Source organism: Maniola jurtina, chromosome 7, assembly GCF_905333055.1.
Source record: "Maniola jurtina chromosome 7, ilManJurt1.1, whole genome shotgun sequence".
NCBI classification, from domain to species: domain Eukaryota; kingdom Metazoa; phylum Arthropoda; class Insecta; order Lepidoptera; family Nymphalidae; genus Maniola; species Maniola jurtina.
Genome location: NC_060035.1, coordinates 9705934 through 9724658, shown reverse-complemented (window position 1 = coordinate 9724658; position 18725 = coordinate 9705934). Strand labels below are relative to the sequence as shown.

Here is an 18725-nt window from a genome sequence, read left to right as displayed (position 1 = left end):
AGCCTCCCAGCAAACCAAAGATTCAGAAATTATAAAATTCCAAACCCCTGCCGGGAATCGAACCCGGGACCTCTCATAAAAAGACTACTGCGTTTTGTTTAATGAGTGCGACCTTCCTAAGAAGGTCGCACTCATTAAACAAAATTATATTAGTCCAAACTCGACTATCTTGCCATATGTCCTTAGATTTCAGTTCCCATCGTCTATCTCCATGATCAGGCTCTTGCCATCGCGTTTTTAGCAGTACTCATGAAAACAAAGCAAATTAGCCCAAATTCGACTGTCATGCCATATATTATGCCATCAAAGAGTTCCAAGTCCACCTCACACCTTCATCGTCAGAGATACCCAAAAGTACTATAGCCATCTATCGTTATTCAAACCAAACGTGTTTGGGTCACTCATTTGGTCGATTTGGAATAACCGAAAGATCAGTTACCGATTTCGACGAAATGACAAATACATGCGAACAAGTCAATTTATACTAATAAAAAGCCGACTAGAAGTTATTTAACTTTTCCACTTTTCTTATGTTGATAATTTGTAATAGCTAGCAAATTTTTTTGTCGAGTTGTATATCTCATACCTACAGTAAATAGAAAAGTCCTGACCCACTCACTCACTGATTCATCAACGGCCAACGCCCAGCTCAAACCCTTTGGACCTAAAAAGCTGAATTTTGCACAGAGGTTTCTATTATAATGTAGAAAAGAAATAATGCTAGATTTTTTTTAAATTCCCAGGGGACCGAAGCTGCGGGCGGCCGTTAGTAATGAATATTTTTCTCCAGATTCGAAACAAGGAATACTCACAGACGCAAAGATTAATATTAAGTAAAAAATAATAAAATGTTTGTCAAGGTAGACTAGAATATTTTATAAGGATACGTTTTACCGTAAATAAGCGTAACAGTCAAGTTAGAGGGGCGAAGTCGTAATTCTGTTAGACAACCTCGTAAATGCTTAAGTAGTCGTTCAGCAGCATTCTCTGATTTGATTGATCTTCACTTTGCTGGGTTCTCTACGTTTTTACAGGCCGACGTCAAGAAAATGGGGAAAGTAGGTACGGGGAACGTAATTAATTACTTTATTTGGACATTAATGACTTGGTCCAGGGCGAGGGTAGATTAGCCATGCTCTAATATTATGTTTTGGGTTATTACCTTTGTTTAAGTACATCGTATATTTTGTGTGCAACAAGAAAAAAGTACTGCGAGATAATTATTATAAACATAATTGAAAACAATACGACTTTAATAACATCAACTCTACTTTGCTGAATCACAGGACAAAAGAGCAATAGGTACTTTAAAAACTGCTCCCCGTTCCTGTGATGGATTCTAAATGAATATTCAACGCGACAAAGAAGAAGGGGTCGCAAAAAGCATATACCTAGTCTAAATTTTTTCACTTGAAAAAAAGGACGCAATCGTGAAACCATTAAAAATAGCAAATAAATAAGCGACTCCGGGACATGGCCCTATTTAATTATGAATTAAGGGCTCGGTGTAACGAGATCACAATGTAATTAAGATTACTGAGGCGAGGTTTTTCAGTGTCCGCAAGTGAGAGTAAATGGTCGGCAAAACTTACGTAGCAACCTTGTTTTTCCCTTGGAGACTGAGTTATTTATGGGAGTAAGAGAATCTCTTGGAAGAAAATAAGCAGTTGTTCAGCTGGTTAGTTTTATTATTAAAGCTGTTATAATGCATTTGATTTTAACGCGCGATAATTAAGGTAAAAATGTTGCTGACGAAAAAATATACGTGTTTGTTCTTTGACTAAAATCCAATGGCTATGTGAGTAGGTACGGAGATCAGGAACTTTTGGTGAAACTATTCGTGGGTGTTGCGGGATTTCGGAGTTTATTACGTAGTAAAATTGAATGAAGTCAATACCTAACAATTAATGGTGACAACGATAAGAGGATAATTTTCTCAATAAACCTACCTAGTGATATTTAAAATATGAAAGTAATATTTAACTAGCGAGTGGAATTCCCTGCAAGAGACCTGCCCAACCCATCCAGTAGTTGTTTGACCTGTGCTTTAACATATCAGTCATTCAGTCAGACGGTCACTTTTTCTTTTTATATAATACTAGCGACCTGCCCCGGCTTCGCTCGGGTGGACATTTATTTTTTCTATTTTCCGGGATAAAATATAGCCTATACGGATTCGGAAGAATCCCTCTAAGTAATGGTAAAAGAAATTTTGAAATCGGTCCAGTAGTTTTTGAGCCTATTCAATACAAACATACAAAGGTTTCCTCTTTATAATATTAGTATAGATTTATTTCTTCTGTAGGCAGCTTATATTCCGTGTCAACGGTCATTATGTCAGATGTTACGAAAAAATCTCAGAGATAAATACCTCCGTATAGTGTAGTTCATGAGATGTCATTTTACTAGAATAGGAAACCTCATACACCAAACATCAGAAAATCGCCTATTTAATGATTACAAGGACATAGGGGGACCCATAAAATGGGCCAACAGTCATGTACGCTGGTGCCCACTGGTGTCTTTGTTTACGAGCCTATCTATACACTTTTCACCAGTAAAATTGAGGCCATTTCTCGGGATACTGCACCTTCCAGTAATATTAAATCTCTATGAGTTCATGCGGTGAAATATTTTACCATTTTCCGTTCTACCTTAACACAACAATGCCTGGGAGGCAAAATTCCTTTTATACATTAGTAATGTTCCTTTGTCATCTCTCAAGACTTCTAAGCTTATATAAATAATTAATTTTCGGGTATTCTTTTATTTTCACCGCTGTTTTTTTATTGTTGAGCGCACTTTTTTGATTATACTTTTCTAGGTTTGTTGTGATTTATGTTTTGTTGATGCAATTATTAAAAATTGTTGGCATAATAACTTACAAGGGTAATTGTAATTAGCGAGGTCGAGTTCTAGTGCTAAAAGCGAGACTTCCTAAATTTTTCCTGTTTAAAAGCTTTTCAACAATAATAATATTTGTTTTTATTTCTAGTATTTATCTATACTTCTATACTAATATTATAAAGAGGCAAAGTTTGTAAGTAGTAATCTCTGGAACTACTGAACCGATTTTGAAAATTCTTTTGCCAGTAGAAAGCTATATTATTCTTGAGTGACGTGACACAAGCTATATTTCATTTTCAAAAAATTAGAGATCCCTGCAAAAATTGTAACAAGCTGTACGTGCGAAACCGGGACGGTTCGCTTCTTATCGTATGTTTTAAAAGAAGATACGAATAATATCAACGTACAGCTTAAATTGTTGGGTCTGAAATTTAATAATAGTATTTTAGTTTTTAAGTTTAGTATTTATATATTATAGATTTCTACGACAGGACTTTTAGAAATTATACTCGGGTGAAGCCTGGAAGGGTCAGTTTGTATTAATTAAAGAATAGAATAAATAAAATTCGATATTCGAAATAAATATTCGACATATTACCTTACTGATATTTAATGTGAAAATAATTTGTTTTTGTATTTTATCTTTCTGTCTACCAGAATTTCCTCTTAGCCCTTTCGTTTAGCTCTAACATAGTTATCTCTTAATTAGGTTACAGAGTCTTGGCCTCGTTTAGTTGCTAGTTCGTTATAGCCACGCGTGTAGTCTTAATATCGAACAAAATTCGTAAAATACGCCATAATATATCACAATATAATTTTTATTTAATCTCATCGATTTTAACTGACTGACTTGAGAATAACTTTGAATACATATATACAGGATTTTAAATAATATAACAATAAAAATAATGAATGTGTGTTGGTTAGTAACCTATGCATTCTTGCATCGTTCATCCGATTTAAGAGTTGAAACTTTGTCCTCGGTTTTAGCACTTTAGTGAAGGTTTCTGACATAGTACCATTAACATACAATTAGTGGCGAGCGAGAGACACTCTAAGCTGCAACTTGCAATGCGGTATGCGCATGCGCATAAGGGCCTCGATTACACCTGCAAGTTTTACTTACGTAAGTAGCTTACGTTTATTACTTACAACAAATTTAATAATGTAAACACTCTTATAAGTACATTTTCATTAGTAAATTTAGTGTAAATTAATTACTTAAAATGAAATTTTGTAGACACTCTACAAAATAATATTTCAGTTTGCTATTTTCCTGTAGTTTAAAAGCTATACGGGCTCAAAGAATTCCAAACAAATGTCGGAGTCCCTATAACTCACTCTAAAACTAGGATATACAATCCTTGCGTGGAATCGGGGCACAACATTCGACCTAATCTTACATGCATTATTTATGAATTCAAAAATGAGTTATTCCAGCAAAGAGTTTTTTCAGACAAAACGACTTTTGACCAACGAATTTCATAATAAACCTAGTTATGGCTGTTTTTTTCAGTTAAAAGTAGTTTTGACTGTAACATCGATACTGTGCGGAGACCATTTCTATTATGGTAGGTTTAGTTAACGGTATAGTCAGAGTGGTATAGTGGATTACACAATCCATTTGGCGATCAAATCGCACCGACAAAAAAGTGCTGTTTATTCAGCACCAAACAAAGTACGCATTTACGACCCCGCGTGCGCCCAGTTTATGTAAATAAACTCGAAAAAACTATGCAACGGGAAATCCGAAACAACATTGTTTATTTTTTATTACAGTTCCATACGTTTTAAGTACGATTCAGTTGAAACACACGGTAGGTAGGTACTCCAGACCGCGCTCTACTAAACTGTATCACTAAACTTTCAAGCGAATAATGTTTTCATTATGATTATATTTATTTGAAGAACTTTGAATAGTATAAGGTAACATTATAAGAACATTTTTTGTTGAAATTTCGTTTGTTTAATTAATTTGTGTTAAATTTTTGTTTGTTTGATAACTTTTTCAACTCGTTTAACATTGTTCGTATAGTTACACAGCAATAATTTTTAACACTAGGTACAGGCATTAACTTCAATAGACCAGGAGCTCATAGCGAGGAATAGTCACGTTTTTACAAAACGACTATTCATCATCGTGAAAATTTACATGGTGTAAACATCGTTCTTGCGTTGTGACGTTGCACCGCAAGTACTTACTCGTATTGTCGAAAGGCTCTACCATCACAGTCATAATCACCTCTGATTGGCCTACGCTCTCTCAATATTGGATGAACAGCATTGTTGCCGCGAGAATATCAGAAATGCAGCCAATCGCAACTATTGAGATTGTAGCAATAACTGATACAGCTTTTGCGCAATTAATGATAAAATCGATTCGCGAGAAATCATCACCTATTAATATGTGCCACCTCTCTGACTACGAGTACTGGCTGCCTTTATAATTAATGAATGATTAAACCCAAAAAAAAAAAAAACATAATATTATAAAAAATAATACGATAAAATATTCCTTTTCTCAAATATATGCCATTTGCAAGCACCCCTAAAGATCGGACTGTTGTCAGCCGGAATAATTACATTGTCCAATAGAAAATTCGGGAATCAATAAGGGCCGTTTATGCCCGAGATGATTTTTATGATTCATCGGCTCAAAATTATCAATTCAATTTCTATTCAATATGTAAGAAATTCATCCGCTATCTGCAAGTTGGGTAAGATTAATAATTTGGGCCTTAAATCCGCTAGGGATGTCCCTTTACGATCCGTTAGCATTTATGAGCGCTCTTTTAGTTTAATACCGTGGTCTTATATTTTTGTTGATTTGCCGTTTCCTTGTTATCATTAATAATTTTTGCAAAGACCTAGCCTAGACCTACAATGATAATAATTATCATGTCTAAAAAATTAACACTAAAAACTAATTATAATAATTGGACCATTTCACATTCTGGCTCCAGTTTGTTTCGTATCAAATGAACTGTAGTGTGCAAACTACGGCACTAAAACTTGTAAGATACATAATTTCCTTACATTACCTACTTCATTACCTTCATTACCTAAATAGTAATTATAGATTTTAGTTCCTTATTTATACTAATTTACCCGTCCCGGCTTCTAGATACTACAATACAATAAACTACAAGGAGTTTAAATATGTCAACATACTCATACCAGTCACTAAGTTTGACCTATATGTTTAGAATTTTAAAAAACTAAACAGTAAACACTATTTTCGTTACCTATCTTTAGCGACGACTACCTACTTGGTATTAACAGGGCTCTCTTCGTCACTCGTTTCATACAATCGCAGTTCCAATTTCATTTAAATATTAAGCAACCAAAGTCCATGAAATTTTGCAGACATATTCTAGAAACTAATATCTGTGTCTGTGGTGTTTTAGATTTTTCAAAAAATATGTAGTTTTAAAATTACAGGGGCTTAAAGATTTGTATGAAACTTTTTAAGACCGCGTAACTTTGAAACCGAATATTTTAACAGAAATCTGGAAAACCACAGACATAGATATTAGTTTCTAGAATAGGTATGTCTGCATGGACTTTGGTTGCTTAATATTCAAATGAAATTGGAACTACGATTGTATGAAACGAGTGACGGAGAGAGCCCTCTTAATGAAAAACAAATTGGGTTTTCGTTTGTTTTCGCTCGGGTTACTGCGGTTTTTGAAGGAGTGTTAAATTGAGATAGTTTGAAAATCTGTTCAGACCGACTACAAAACGAAGGTTCTCGATTTCACGCGTATTTTTTAAAATTTAATTCTTTATTAGAATGCGGCGTTATTCCTATTACTATAGTTTATAATAAAATACCTTTTTGGCGGCTGAATCCTGGTTGTTATTGTCGGCGTGGTGAGGAGCGGCGGGCGCCATGACGGCGACGCCACTCTGCGAAAGAAGCTCGTCGGAGCCCCTCTGAAACAACAAGAGAATTTAATTAAAACATATTATTTTTACACCTCTGACATTATTATTCTTCATAAATTAAAACAGTACCTACATTGAAACAATTTTGTACGACAACAAAATGCAAAGACGTATTATTGTTGAATATTTTTTGGGTTGAACATTTTGTGTGAAAATTTTTGCAAATTAGAACGTAGCTTATTTTTGGAATGAGTTTCTGTAATGATATTTTGGGTGTTATCCTAATAATATTACAAATGTGAAAGTGTGGATGTTTGGATGTCTGTTACTCAATCACGCAAAAACTACTGGACGGATTTGGCTAAAATTTGGAATGGTGATTGATTATACCCTGGATTAACAAATAAGCTACTTTTTATCCCGGAAAATCATCTTTGATTTTCCGGGGTAAAAAGTAGCTTATTTCCGGGATAAATTTTTACGTTTTTCAAAATTTTGAAAAACGTAAATCCACGCGGACGAAGTCGCATGCATCAGCTAGTTATTAATAATGTCTTACTACAACCGAATCGACCTTTTAGGTTTCTTGTACTTTAATTCAAGTATAGTACATCCGAAAACCCTTCGAGCCGTAATCCAGGTTTCAGCGATTGCACTGTTTTGGCTTTTTAAAGTCATAATCCAAAATACACCATAACACTCATTCAATTAGAGTACAAAGGTTCAATATAAACAAAGCAAACTTTGTGATCAGCTCCTTCCTATACAATAAGCAGGTAACATGGGTAGAAGCACTAAAAAGGCAAATCACGCGAATGCAGACGTCAACCCACCCCCTGTCATTGGATCAATCTCAATTTAAGACGAGGAAATGACAGGCCTCAGCAGTTAAACGCACCGGGCAGAGGTATAAATCACCCCACGTAATAAAGCAAATGTACAAATAAATTTGGCGGAGACAGCGAGACTCGCGGTTGGAGGCTTTTAAATGAAATCGCGGAACTGTCGTCGACCGGTAAAGTGGTTCGAAAGTCTGGGGTCAGAGAATCAAGCGGTCAATGCTACTGCCGAAGATATTATGAAACTCCAGAGACACCTATCTCATACTATTGTTTCGTTTGTAGCATTGTATTAGTATTTTAACAAGTGTAAATTAAAAATTTACAGCACCCCCGACAAGTGAAGGTTACAGTAATTAGAAAAGAGCTGATAACTTTCAAACGGCTGAACCGATTATCTTGGATTATATAGCTAAAAGCACTCTCGATCAAGCCACCTTTCAAACAAAAAAAACTAAATTAAAACCGGTTCATTAGTTTAGGAGCTACGATGCCACAGACAGATACACAGATACACACGTCAAACTTATAACACCCCTCTTTTTGGGTCGGGGGTCAAAAAGTAAACACCAATTCGTATACTTATGTGTGTGACACTTAGTGTAGCGACACAAATTAGATATTGACGTGCGATGTACGTATATCTTCACACCTACGAACGTTCTTCAAAAAATGGTAAAACCAAGATTAGTTAATGAAGTTATATCGGAAACAACATTCAGATATGATGAACTAGAAAGTATTAAATAATTTATCCTAGAATACGTGCTAGTATGCAGCGTACAAATGATTTACCATCAAAAAGTTTCCACATTTTAAGCAGTCTGAAGAGGCTTTTATGACAAAACTGTTTCAATAAACGCGAGTGATGTACCGTGATACACTTGGAGCAATACCCAAAGCAACCAAAAGGCCATAAAGGGTCCTTCAGAATGGACATTTAATGAGAACAGCGGCGCGCCATCGTGTTCAGTTCAGCTAATCTGTATGCGGCGAAATATCACTCGCTCGCACCTGCCGACGCCCCGGTATCCGTCACACGAGACACTTAATAAAGCCCACACGTCATTCGTAATGCTTTTTTCACAAAACGAAACAGATGCTGATGGCGAAATTGTTCGCAAAAGTGCGCGCTCTAGCTTATTTCTCTAGTTTTTTGTCACGTGTCGTTGCCTGAGGAGATTATAAATTGTTGGACAGTATTTCCGCATGCATGAGTTTCTTGGCTGGAAAAATGAATACAAAGTTTCAATTTCAAAGAGGAAAATTTAAAGGTTACAATAGCGTTTTAGGTAGTAGATTTTATATTACTAACCTCAATTGTGCCGATTTTTCTATCCAATTTATTGACTGTAATTAAAAATATCTATTGTTTGATTTGTAATGACCGGTTTTATCAAATATTGTCAACGCTTAGATATTATGACGACAAAGAATTTAGTTAGATTTTAAAACACTTTCCAAAAATTTGCATAATAGAATAAAAAGATTACGGTAACAGCGGGAATTCCATTTTAAAGGAATAAAGCTTTCATTGTAGAAAAACGAACCGTTTTCTCAAGCGAAAAAAAAAACTGACACGAGGTCCTATCCCTGAGAGTAATTTCGCAGAGTGCGTGTAATAATTGCTCGAAATTAAATAACATTTTTCACAACAAAGAAACAACATGGACGGAAATTTTGTTGCGAAATTGTGGATTAAGTTAGAAAATAAGACAATTTATGTTTTCATAACAATTTATCAAGTTAATAGAGGATGATGTTGTATTGTTTTACGACAGACAAGAAGTGATTAGTTTAGCCTTTTCATAACATTATTTTATTCTAAGAAACGAGCAATGAAATACAAATTCTGGTACTTAAAGATTTGCAGTTTCATAACGATCATTTGCTAAAAACATGCTATTTCCCAAATAGAGAATATGATATTATTACGAGTAAATAAGTTTATTTTTACTTCCCCGACTCAATTCAGTCTGCTCACAGAAAGGAAAAAAGCAGTAACCTAGTAATCTATCTCATAAGCATGTCCATTTTTTTTTTATTTGGTAGGCAATATATAGATCTGAAAGCAATATATTTAAGTACATCTGAATGATTTTCTAATTCTTTTGTCTAGTATTCTCAAATCTTTACGAAACGAAAAAATGTCCCCCGTATAGACCCCGTAAATGGACGCAACATACCTGCCCCAATACCAGATGATAATACAACCGTTAGTTGAATACATATGTGTTGTGCAAAATCAATTCCATACATTGGGGTCTTACAGAAATGTTGGTTTTACTCTCCAAAGAAATCTTTGGATATTTTCCGATCAAAACATACTGAAACGTTTCTCCAATATGTCATTTGAATGAACGTGATACAAGGACCCTTCCTATCAGAATATTATCAGGAATAAAGTATATATATATAAAAGGTAAGGTTTACAGAGATCAGACAAATAAACCTCGGGATTTTTTGAGAAACGACAAAGTGGAGATCACTTTTGAAAATTGTGGTTCTCTTTTATCCGAGATAAGAGCGGCCTAATGGCATACGTTTACATTTGAAACTTTTGATCTGATAAAACCTTTCTTGGTAATTCATTAATAGTTTTAAATTACAATACTTAGTAAGAGGTAAAGGGAGTTTCGTTTTTAAAACATTCTACATCTATAACCTACTTCGGAATAGAAATGAAACATATCTTGATTCCAATTAAGTAAAAAAATTTGTGAAAAAATATAGATGAGATATAGAAAAAAACCGGTCAAGTGCGAGTCAGACTCGCACACCGAGTTCACTCAGTTCCGTATTCAGGTATTTTTTCCGACATTTTGAACGATTATGAAATTATTTATATTTATGAATATTGAAAAACTATTATGCTTAAAAATAAATAAAAATCTGTTTTACAATGTAGAAGTAAAGCCCTTTCATATGATACCCCACTTGTTATACTTATCTTATTTTCAAAATTGAAACAATTTTTTTTCTGTGATGTAACCACAAATTCACGATTGTAGGATTGTTTTCCTTTACTTGTGCTATAAGAGCTATCTACCTGCCAAATATCATGATCCTAGGGCAACGGGAAGTACCCTATAGGTTTTCTTGAAGACACGACACACGGACAGACAGACAACAAAGTGATCCCATATCACACATCTTTTTGAGGTACGAAACCCTAAAAAAGATAAATAAATAGTTTTCCTTGACAAAAATATAAATGAGACGAGAACTACGACAACCGTTTCTAGAAACACATTATCCACTCATAAAATGGATACAGGGATATAGGGATATATTTTATTTAGTCAGACAAGAGTATCAGTTCCTATTGTGGTATATCTATACGTAAAATCTATTAGTGATATTAAAATGTCCCGCGAAAATTCCCAAAGATGGGTCCGCAAGATTTTATTGTTATTTCAGAAAGGGACCCTTATTTTACAGATTGCTTAAGTCAATATTATTTTAGGTATAATTTTCGTCGCGTTTTCCTTCGCAATCTACGGACCACATTTAAATAAATACTTTGTCGGTTACTCCTTAGAACCTCGAAATCTAATTTGGATTTAAATACCTTGTTTGATAATGGCATGCCGTTATGGTTCGGCTAAAGCGATTGTGTCTTTGCAGAAGTAAATGTTTATTCAAATACTTACATAACACTTTTTAATATTAAAAAAACACTTTTGTTTACATCTGGGTCATTGCTATAATCTAGTTTATACTAATGTAATAAATACGGAAGTGTGTCTGTCTAGTATAGCCTTTGCGGCCATCAGTTTAACTGATTTTACGTGGTACAGAGATAGCTTGCATTTTGGAGATGGACACATATTGTTCACCCCGATAAAACAAAGAGTTCCCACGGGATTTTAAAACCTAAATAAACCACGCGATCAAAGTCATCAACAACATCTAGTATCAAATAAACAAGAACTCTAAACAATAAACTAAGGCGTAAAGAGAGGAAAAGAATAAGGTACGCATATTCATAAAGCAAGAAAGATAACAATTTGATATAGAGAATGAACCGGCAATAAAACCATTTTCTCTCAGTCGCGATTTTTATGAAGGTCGTAAACACGACCGATAACCAACTATCGATGTCGCATGAAATATTTATTCGCCACTAACTCTATTCACGGTGTTAATCGATTCCGCTTCTAATAAATGACAGTTCTTTTCCAACTTTCATTTTTAATACGTATCTTCTACTATTATAATAGTTGTTTGATATTGTAATACACAATAATAATTATATTATTATACTGCACTAAAACAACAAACAAAAACAAAAGGTAATAAGGTAAGCTAAAATGTGCCAAGGTCCATTATTTGGAAGTTCAAAAAAAGATTTAAATGAGTATGTTCAATGGATTGCTCTGCCTTAGCTCTAAGATTGCAATAAAGATTCAGTGCATTACCGATTTGCTAACAGGCATATCACTAGGTCGCGTGTTGCGAGCTTTTTACGTAGGAATTGTTTCAGTAGTACACCAATACTTCGAGAAATACATAGAGAACATGAATCAGTTACATGTTTCTGTGGCCGAATAAAACGGAGCCGAGAGAACACCAATGTTTAGGTTTACGACGAGAATGAAAAATCGCTTCAGCATTTATGACGTTATTGTTACTGAGAACCAGTATAGCTAATATGGAAAAGAATAAAAAGCTATGCCGGGGGAAAGCTGTAGCGGGTCTAATGATTTTTATTGCCATTTCACGACCTCCACAGTCTGATTTAACTCGACGCGTGTAAATTATGATTTAATTTAATAAGCGCCGTTGAAAACGAACGTAAAATGTTTTTATGTGAGATAGTATTTTTCTTTTCATTACAATTCAAAGTGCTAGAATTTGATTTCATTGGATTGTTTTACTGTAAAAACTGTAACTGAAAAAATTAGGAAAATAAACTTATTTCGTAAATACTTTATGAAATAAGGTTGTTATCGGATATAATATTTTAAAGAGTGTACTCAGAAGTTCTCGCATGAAACATTTTCGTTCAAAGTTTCAGATACGAACCGCTAAGTGTAGAATACCCTTACAGTTTCCTACCACGTAAACCAAGATACCTTCAAAGCAAGAGTGAATAGACATCTAGGCAAGCGCGCTCCGGTCTAGACCTTAAGGTGCCCACGCACTTGAACTGCACTGCAGCGGAACTGCGCGTCGCGTCAGCGCCCCGCACGATATTCTCTCCAGCCGCGACGCGTGTACGTCACTGCCGCGCGGCGCGGCTGGAGAGGATATCATGCGGGGCGCTGACGCGACGCGCAGTTCCGCTGCAGTGCAGTTCGAGTGCGTGGGCACCTTTATCATTGCTTTTTTAAGCATGACTATCGTCAAGCGTTAAGTAACTTTATTTCATAAAATTATAACAGGCACGATCGTGCGCCTTCTTCTAACATTACTCACAATTTCGAATTCCAAATTAATTTTGTGAATAACGTTAGCGTGAAGTGTAAACTGTGTCATTAGCATTTGAATAGGATAACAGTATTCGTAGTTGCGGACAGGAATCAATTTTCATCCAATCACAAAATTGACGTAGGTACAATTTTGTAACCTTGTTTTGGCCAATTTAATTAATATCACTGAAAGCAATTAGCCAAAAATTGTTTGATTTGTTGTTTGATAACAGCTTATCATTGAAGTCAAACCCAACCCTTTTTATAAAATGAACCAGTCGAAATGTAAACAAACATGACTGCCCTATAACAATCAAACTAAAAATATAACACTTTTAACATTGAAAATTTCAACACATTATATTTTTTTCAAAAAAAAAAAAAAAAAAATAGCCTCGGAATGATGTAGGAATTCTAACTCCATAATATCCAAACAAATTTCTGTTCAGGCATTTAGTAGTTATGGTGTAATAAATAAACTCAGTAGTACACATTCATCCCGAAAACATTACATAAGATATTATATCAAACAAAATAAAATATTTATATTATATCTAATAATACAATGGATTGCATCTGGTGTCAAGACAGAAAATGCAATCAAACGGAGCACTAGGAGAGCGATATGTACGTGTAATGTAATGCCCGTGCCGAGGCGAGGTGCACCGCACATCCGTCTCTATAGCCTAATATCATCTCCGTCTCGCGTAAGATGTCGAAATTAACGATCTTGATAATATTTGTTGGCTCAACGCTGCCAGCTCTACCAGTAATTAATTGCACCAATTTGTTCGGCGCTTATAACGGGCATTTGTCAAGCGCCCACCCGAAGCGGATGATTTTCGCACAAAGTTCATAATCGATACTCCGAATCGATTAAGGGATACTCTTTGCCATAAGTCGGATACCAGTCAGATGCCTAACATTAATAACGCATACAATTAAGCTTTGGATAGAAGTATCTAAGGTATGTACTATATTAACGCTGCGATGCCAAATTTTTGTTAAAGTGAAATTCGAGTTGGAGATTACTTGGGCATTAGCAGACTTTGTAAATACGGGAAATCTGTGAGGATAAAATAAAGGTATTAACGATTTCAATAAAATCAAAAATTAATCCTTAGTATCAAACATAGCCTTGTAAAAGTTTGAAAGTTTAATTGAATAAAACATTTTGAATTTTTAGCTCACTTGCAGTAAGTAGTTATAATTTTCATACAATATAATTCGTTATCTAAAAATAATGGTGCGAGTACGTCGAAGTTCCTGACGCTTGAAACAGCGTTAAATATTTGAAGAATGGGCAAATTGAATAGACCCGGTAAAAGTTAGCAATTCTCATCGCAAGCAAACCTCTTAGTCCCAGAACAATATAAAGAGACATTAGTCGCTGTCACAACTCTAGTTTATAGGGAAAGTACGGGCGAGTTTACGTGAACAAAGTTGTGGAGGCTGGTTGCCTCAGTAATGAATAGAGACGTCAGACGCTAACCGCCACTCGGGCGCAACTCGCATACCATTTCAACTTCAGGCAATAGCTAAACTATGTTCACCCGATGGTTCGATGCGAGAGACTTGGTTTATCTTACACTGTAGGTTTATTGGACTTTAATTGAACATACGAGCACAATGCAATGCAGTGCATGTTGTACCTCGGTTCAGATTATATAATCAATGGCGTGTATATGGAATCAGTCAGGCTGGGCACAAGAACAAATTAATTACAAAGATTAACTTATTCAGTGCTCTACATCTGACTAGATAGATGGTAATTACATACTTACAAGTATAATTGAAAAATTTATAACACCCCCGACAAGTGAAGGTTACAGTAATAAATAGGAAAGGGCTGATAACTTTCAAATGGCTGAACCGATTATCTTGGATTATAGCTAAGAACACTCTCGCTCAAGCCACCTTTCAAACAAAAAAAACTAAATTAAAATCGGTTCATTAGTTTAGGAGCTACGATGCCACAGACAGATACACAGATACACACGTCAAACTTATATAACGTTATAAAAATAACCTTGTGTCAAAATTTCATGTTTCTAATCCCAGGTGGTTTAGCTTGTCCGTTGATAGATCAGTATGTCAGTCAGGAGAAGTCTTTTTTTTACATATGGATAAATCCGCAAATAGACTGCTTACCACTGTACAGGTACTTAAAAAAAAAAAAAAAAATTTTATATCAAGATCTGTTCATTAACCTAACCCAGATTTGACAGACGGTGAAGTTTTTATATTCATTTATTAATTATGAAAACAATTTTCAACTTGGACTCTTTATTATTACGTAGAATAGGGAATTAAACATTAAACTCCGCTTCATCGTAATTAAAATATAATGAAAGTTTCCCGGAATGAAATAATGAAAAACATAAAATACAAGCAATGTGCCGCGATATTTATTCAAATCGTCCCGCATGCAAATGAATGTCGCCTTTAAATGCTGCCCTTTGTTCCTCTTGCCGGCGTTTCTGTGTTTGCATTTATCGTAAAAGTTTTCCAAAGGCCAGATTAGTTTTACTCCAACAATATAATAAATTCTGCTGCTTCTAGGCACGAATACCTACCTACATGAGTTGGTGTGTTTTCTCAGCAAGCTATAGTAAAGAAGTCAGTCAGTCCTCGGTTTCCTTAAATAAAGAAAATCCACTGCAAGAATAAAAGTTTAAATAAAAATAGTACGAAGACTCGTCTCTTTATTGCGCGGAATAGGAAATCGCTAAAATCCACGGTCAATATTCGGTTGGTAACAAAAAAATTTAGTTGGCTACGAAGGTTTTCACATTCTGTAGGACTCTTTTAAAAACCCATTGCTTGGTGTTAACTTACTTACTGTTAACTAACTTTCATCCCGGAAAATTAAAGAGTTCCTGTGGGATTTATGAAAACCCAAAATCCATGTGAAGGAAGTCACGGGGTTCATCTAGTGATGTCATAAATAAGATTGAATGAACAGACGATTACTTTTACGGCGGCATATTCGCAGTTTGTAAAGTTCTGAAGTTCTTGTTAAGTTTTAACTTTATTTTATATAGATGTACAGTATGATTTTCACAAGACAATAACCTCATTTAAATATTAAAAGCCAGCCCCAAAATAAAGGGTAATAAGCTGTACAGCAGAAACATAACACGCCTTCGTTTCATATTCCTTTATGATTGACTGCAACTCGACGAAAGCCACTTACACTTTACTTGTCCCCAACTTGTATACAGAAAATCGGCTCAGTGAATTCGCTATGACGGTGGAATTGACCACTTTAAAACATCCAATATAGCCTTTATTACTAGAAACATAAGATGGAATATAAAATAATAAATGGGAACTCCTGCGGTAAGGCTGGTTCCTAATAAGAAACTATCAAACTCGAACGGCACATTTGTCTTTTGAGTAATATTCAATTCCCTAGAAGCTTCTTACCGGATTTTAAGTTTGACATCTTCAGAACAATATTGCGCGGTGTTCTAATAACCAACATAAACAGCGTTAGCGAAATAACAATACATTGTCTGATCTAGAATAAAATAACGTTTTAATGTAATATTTTTAAAAAAACGTTTAAGAATAATGAAATCGGAACGCTTTCTTCACAAACGGAGTTTGATTCCTATTCGGATAGTAAGCAATCATAGATAGTCATTGAAATTTTATAATTTTTTATTACAAATTGATATCTGTGTTTGTGGTTCGTCAGATTTCCGTAAAAATATATATAGGTAGTTTCAATGTTAAAAGGATTTATGCAAATCTTTGTCCATGTAACTTTGAAACTATATACTACTAAGAAGAAATAGACCTAATAAAACTGCATTTTTAGGGTTCATCTATGATATTGATAATCCAAATCTTGCTGATATTGCAGTAAAACGGTTCCCAATTTCTATTTCCTTTAAGACGTGAAGGCAAAGAAAAAGAAACATGATTAAAACCGAGCCCTTGGCGCCACAGAGCACATGATTGAATCCACGTACGGCATCTCCGTCAATCGGACGAGAGTACAATCAATATCTCAGCTCGGTGAAGAAAACAAATAGATTCTTTATAGCAATGTACGAAGGTAACAATTCATCTCTCAATAGGCCGTACGAAATCTAAAGCGATCGTAATTTCGTCGGGCAATATTCCGCCTTTTCATATTTTCTTTTTGCTCCCCAAATGTTATGTCGAGCCACGATACATTGCCGCGATTTCGTTTGTTATTCGAAGATTTTTGTCTGCAATCCACTTGATTCAAAATCAACATCAGTGAAGCATCAGTCAAGCAAACATAATATTCAGAGACAACGTGAACTTTTTACAGTTGACAGTACAGTAAGTAGTAAGTACAGACAGTACGTGTGAAAATATGTTTTCATTAATTGAACAAATAAACTATTTGTGTTTTGTACGAGTATTTTCCCAATTTGTTTTAGTCTGTGAAAGCTCTAGGAGAAAATCTTTAGAAGTTACACGCCAGCGATCCTTAAATTTTATGCTCTAGTAGTTACGGATAAAACAAGGATTATTCTACCATATTTGCGATATGTGACTGTTACGATATGTAAATAGAAAGGAATACAAAATGTCAGTCTCTTTGTAGTTTTGTTACCGTATCTCAAAGACAACTCGCCCGTCGATGGACTCTTTGATGCAATGCATCAAACTCTCTACGCTTTTCTCGGAAATCTATTTCAGCATTCAATACTGTTAAATCACACTTCACACTTATCACACTAATATTATAAAGGCGAAAGTTTGTATGTGTGTGTGTGTGTGTGTGTGTGTGTGTGTGTATGTTTGTTACTCCTTCACGCAAAAACTACTGGACGGATTTGGCTGAAATTTGGAATGGAGATAGATAATATGCTGGATTAGCACATAGGCTACTTTTTATCCCGGAAAATCAAAGAGTTCCCACGGGATTTCGAAAAACCTAAATCCACGCGGGCGAAGTCGCGGGCATCGGCTAGTAAAAGATAAAATCCAAATCCATACATATTATAAAAATTAATGCTTGTATGTTAATTGTACGACTTCGCGTATCGTTTATCCGATTAAATTGAAACTTTGTATAGTTGTTGTTGACACTTGCGTGAAACATTCTGCTGTAATAGGTACCATCAAAGTATAATAGGTGGTCCGTGACTCGCATCGTAGCGCAATTTTCACTGAAAATTGCATTGATTTTGCTATCTACAGATTGTTGCAAAATTAGGTTAGGTACTATTGAATATTTCTTTTATTTGTTTTGCCAAACATTTTTGTTGGAAACTTTATGGAAAAGATAAACCACAGGGAGCTTAAGTCATCGTACCTAATATGAACAAAAACATCTGAAGGATATATCAAAGGCTATGTTGTATTTACGTTCATATCTCTATGAGTCCTAGCCGCCAGCGTTCAGCAAAGACAAATAAAAACTGCCGAGATTTAAACACTTTTTGTCCCTATTTTGCAACTTCAAGCCGGAGTCGTCTCGCTTTAGCGGTAAAATAAATGTGTTTTATTAGCTTCTTCACTGTTCATAAAATCTACGTATATGAGCTCATATGCACTTACCTATATTTTGGACCTCATAATTTTGTATTCGCAGTGTTTATTCGGTGATCAAATATTTACTTTGAAAAGGTCTCCAGTGATAGATTCAAATAAATGATCAAAGACATTTGGTGCATGGCACCATTAAATATCGTAGGAGGCGATGACCCTCCGCGCGGCTGAGGTTCCCGCATCGCAGTCGCTTTGTCGC

At 35.1% G+C, this 18725-nt stretch overlaps 1 protein-coding gene across 4 annotated transcripts in view; it reads right to left on the bottom strand.

The window, feature by feature from the left end:
• LOC123867066 (polypyrimidine tract-binding protein 2) overlaps positions 1–18725 on the bottom strand; it is a 270705-nt gene that overhangs the window by 71013 nt on the left and 180967 nt on the right. For all 4 annotated transcript variants that reach the window (XM_045908910.1, XM_045908912.1, XM_045908909.1 and 1 more), the window contains one exon: positions 6682–6783. In XM_045908910.1, coding sequence (XP_045764866.1) covers positions 6682–6783 — 102 coding nt within the window. The remainder of the gene's footprint in view (positions 1–6681; positions 6784–18725) is intronic.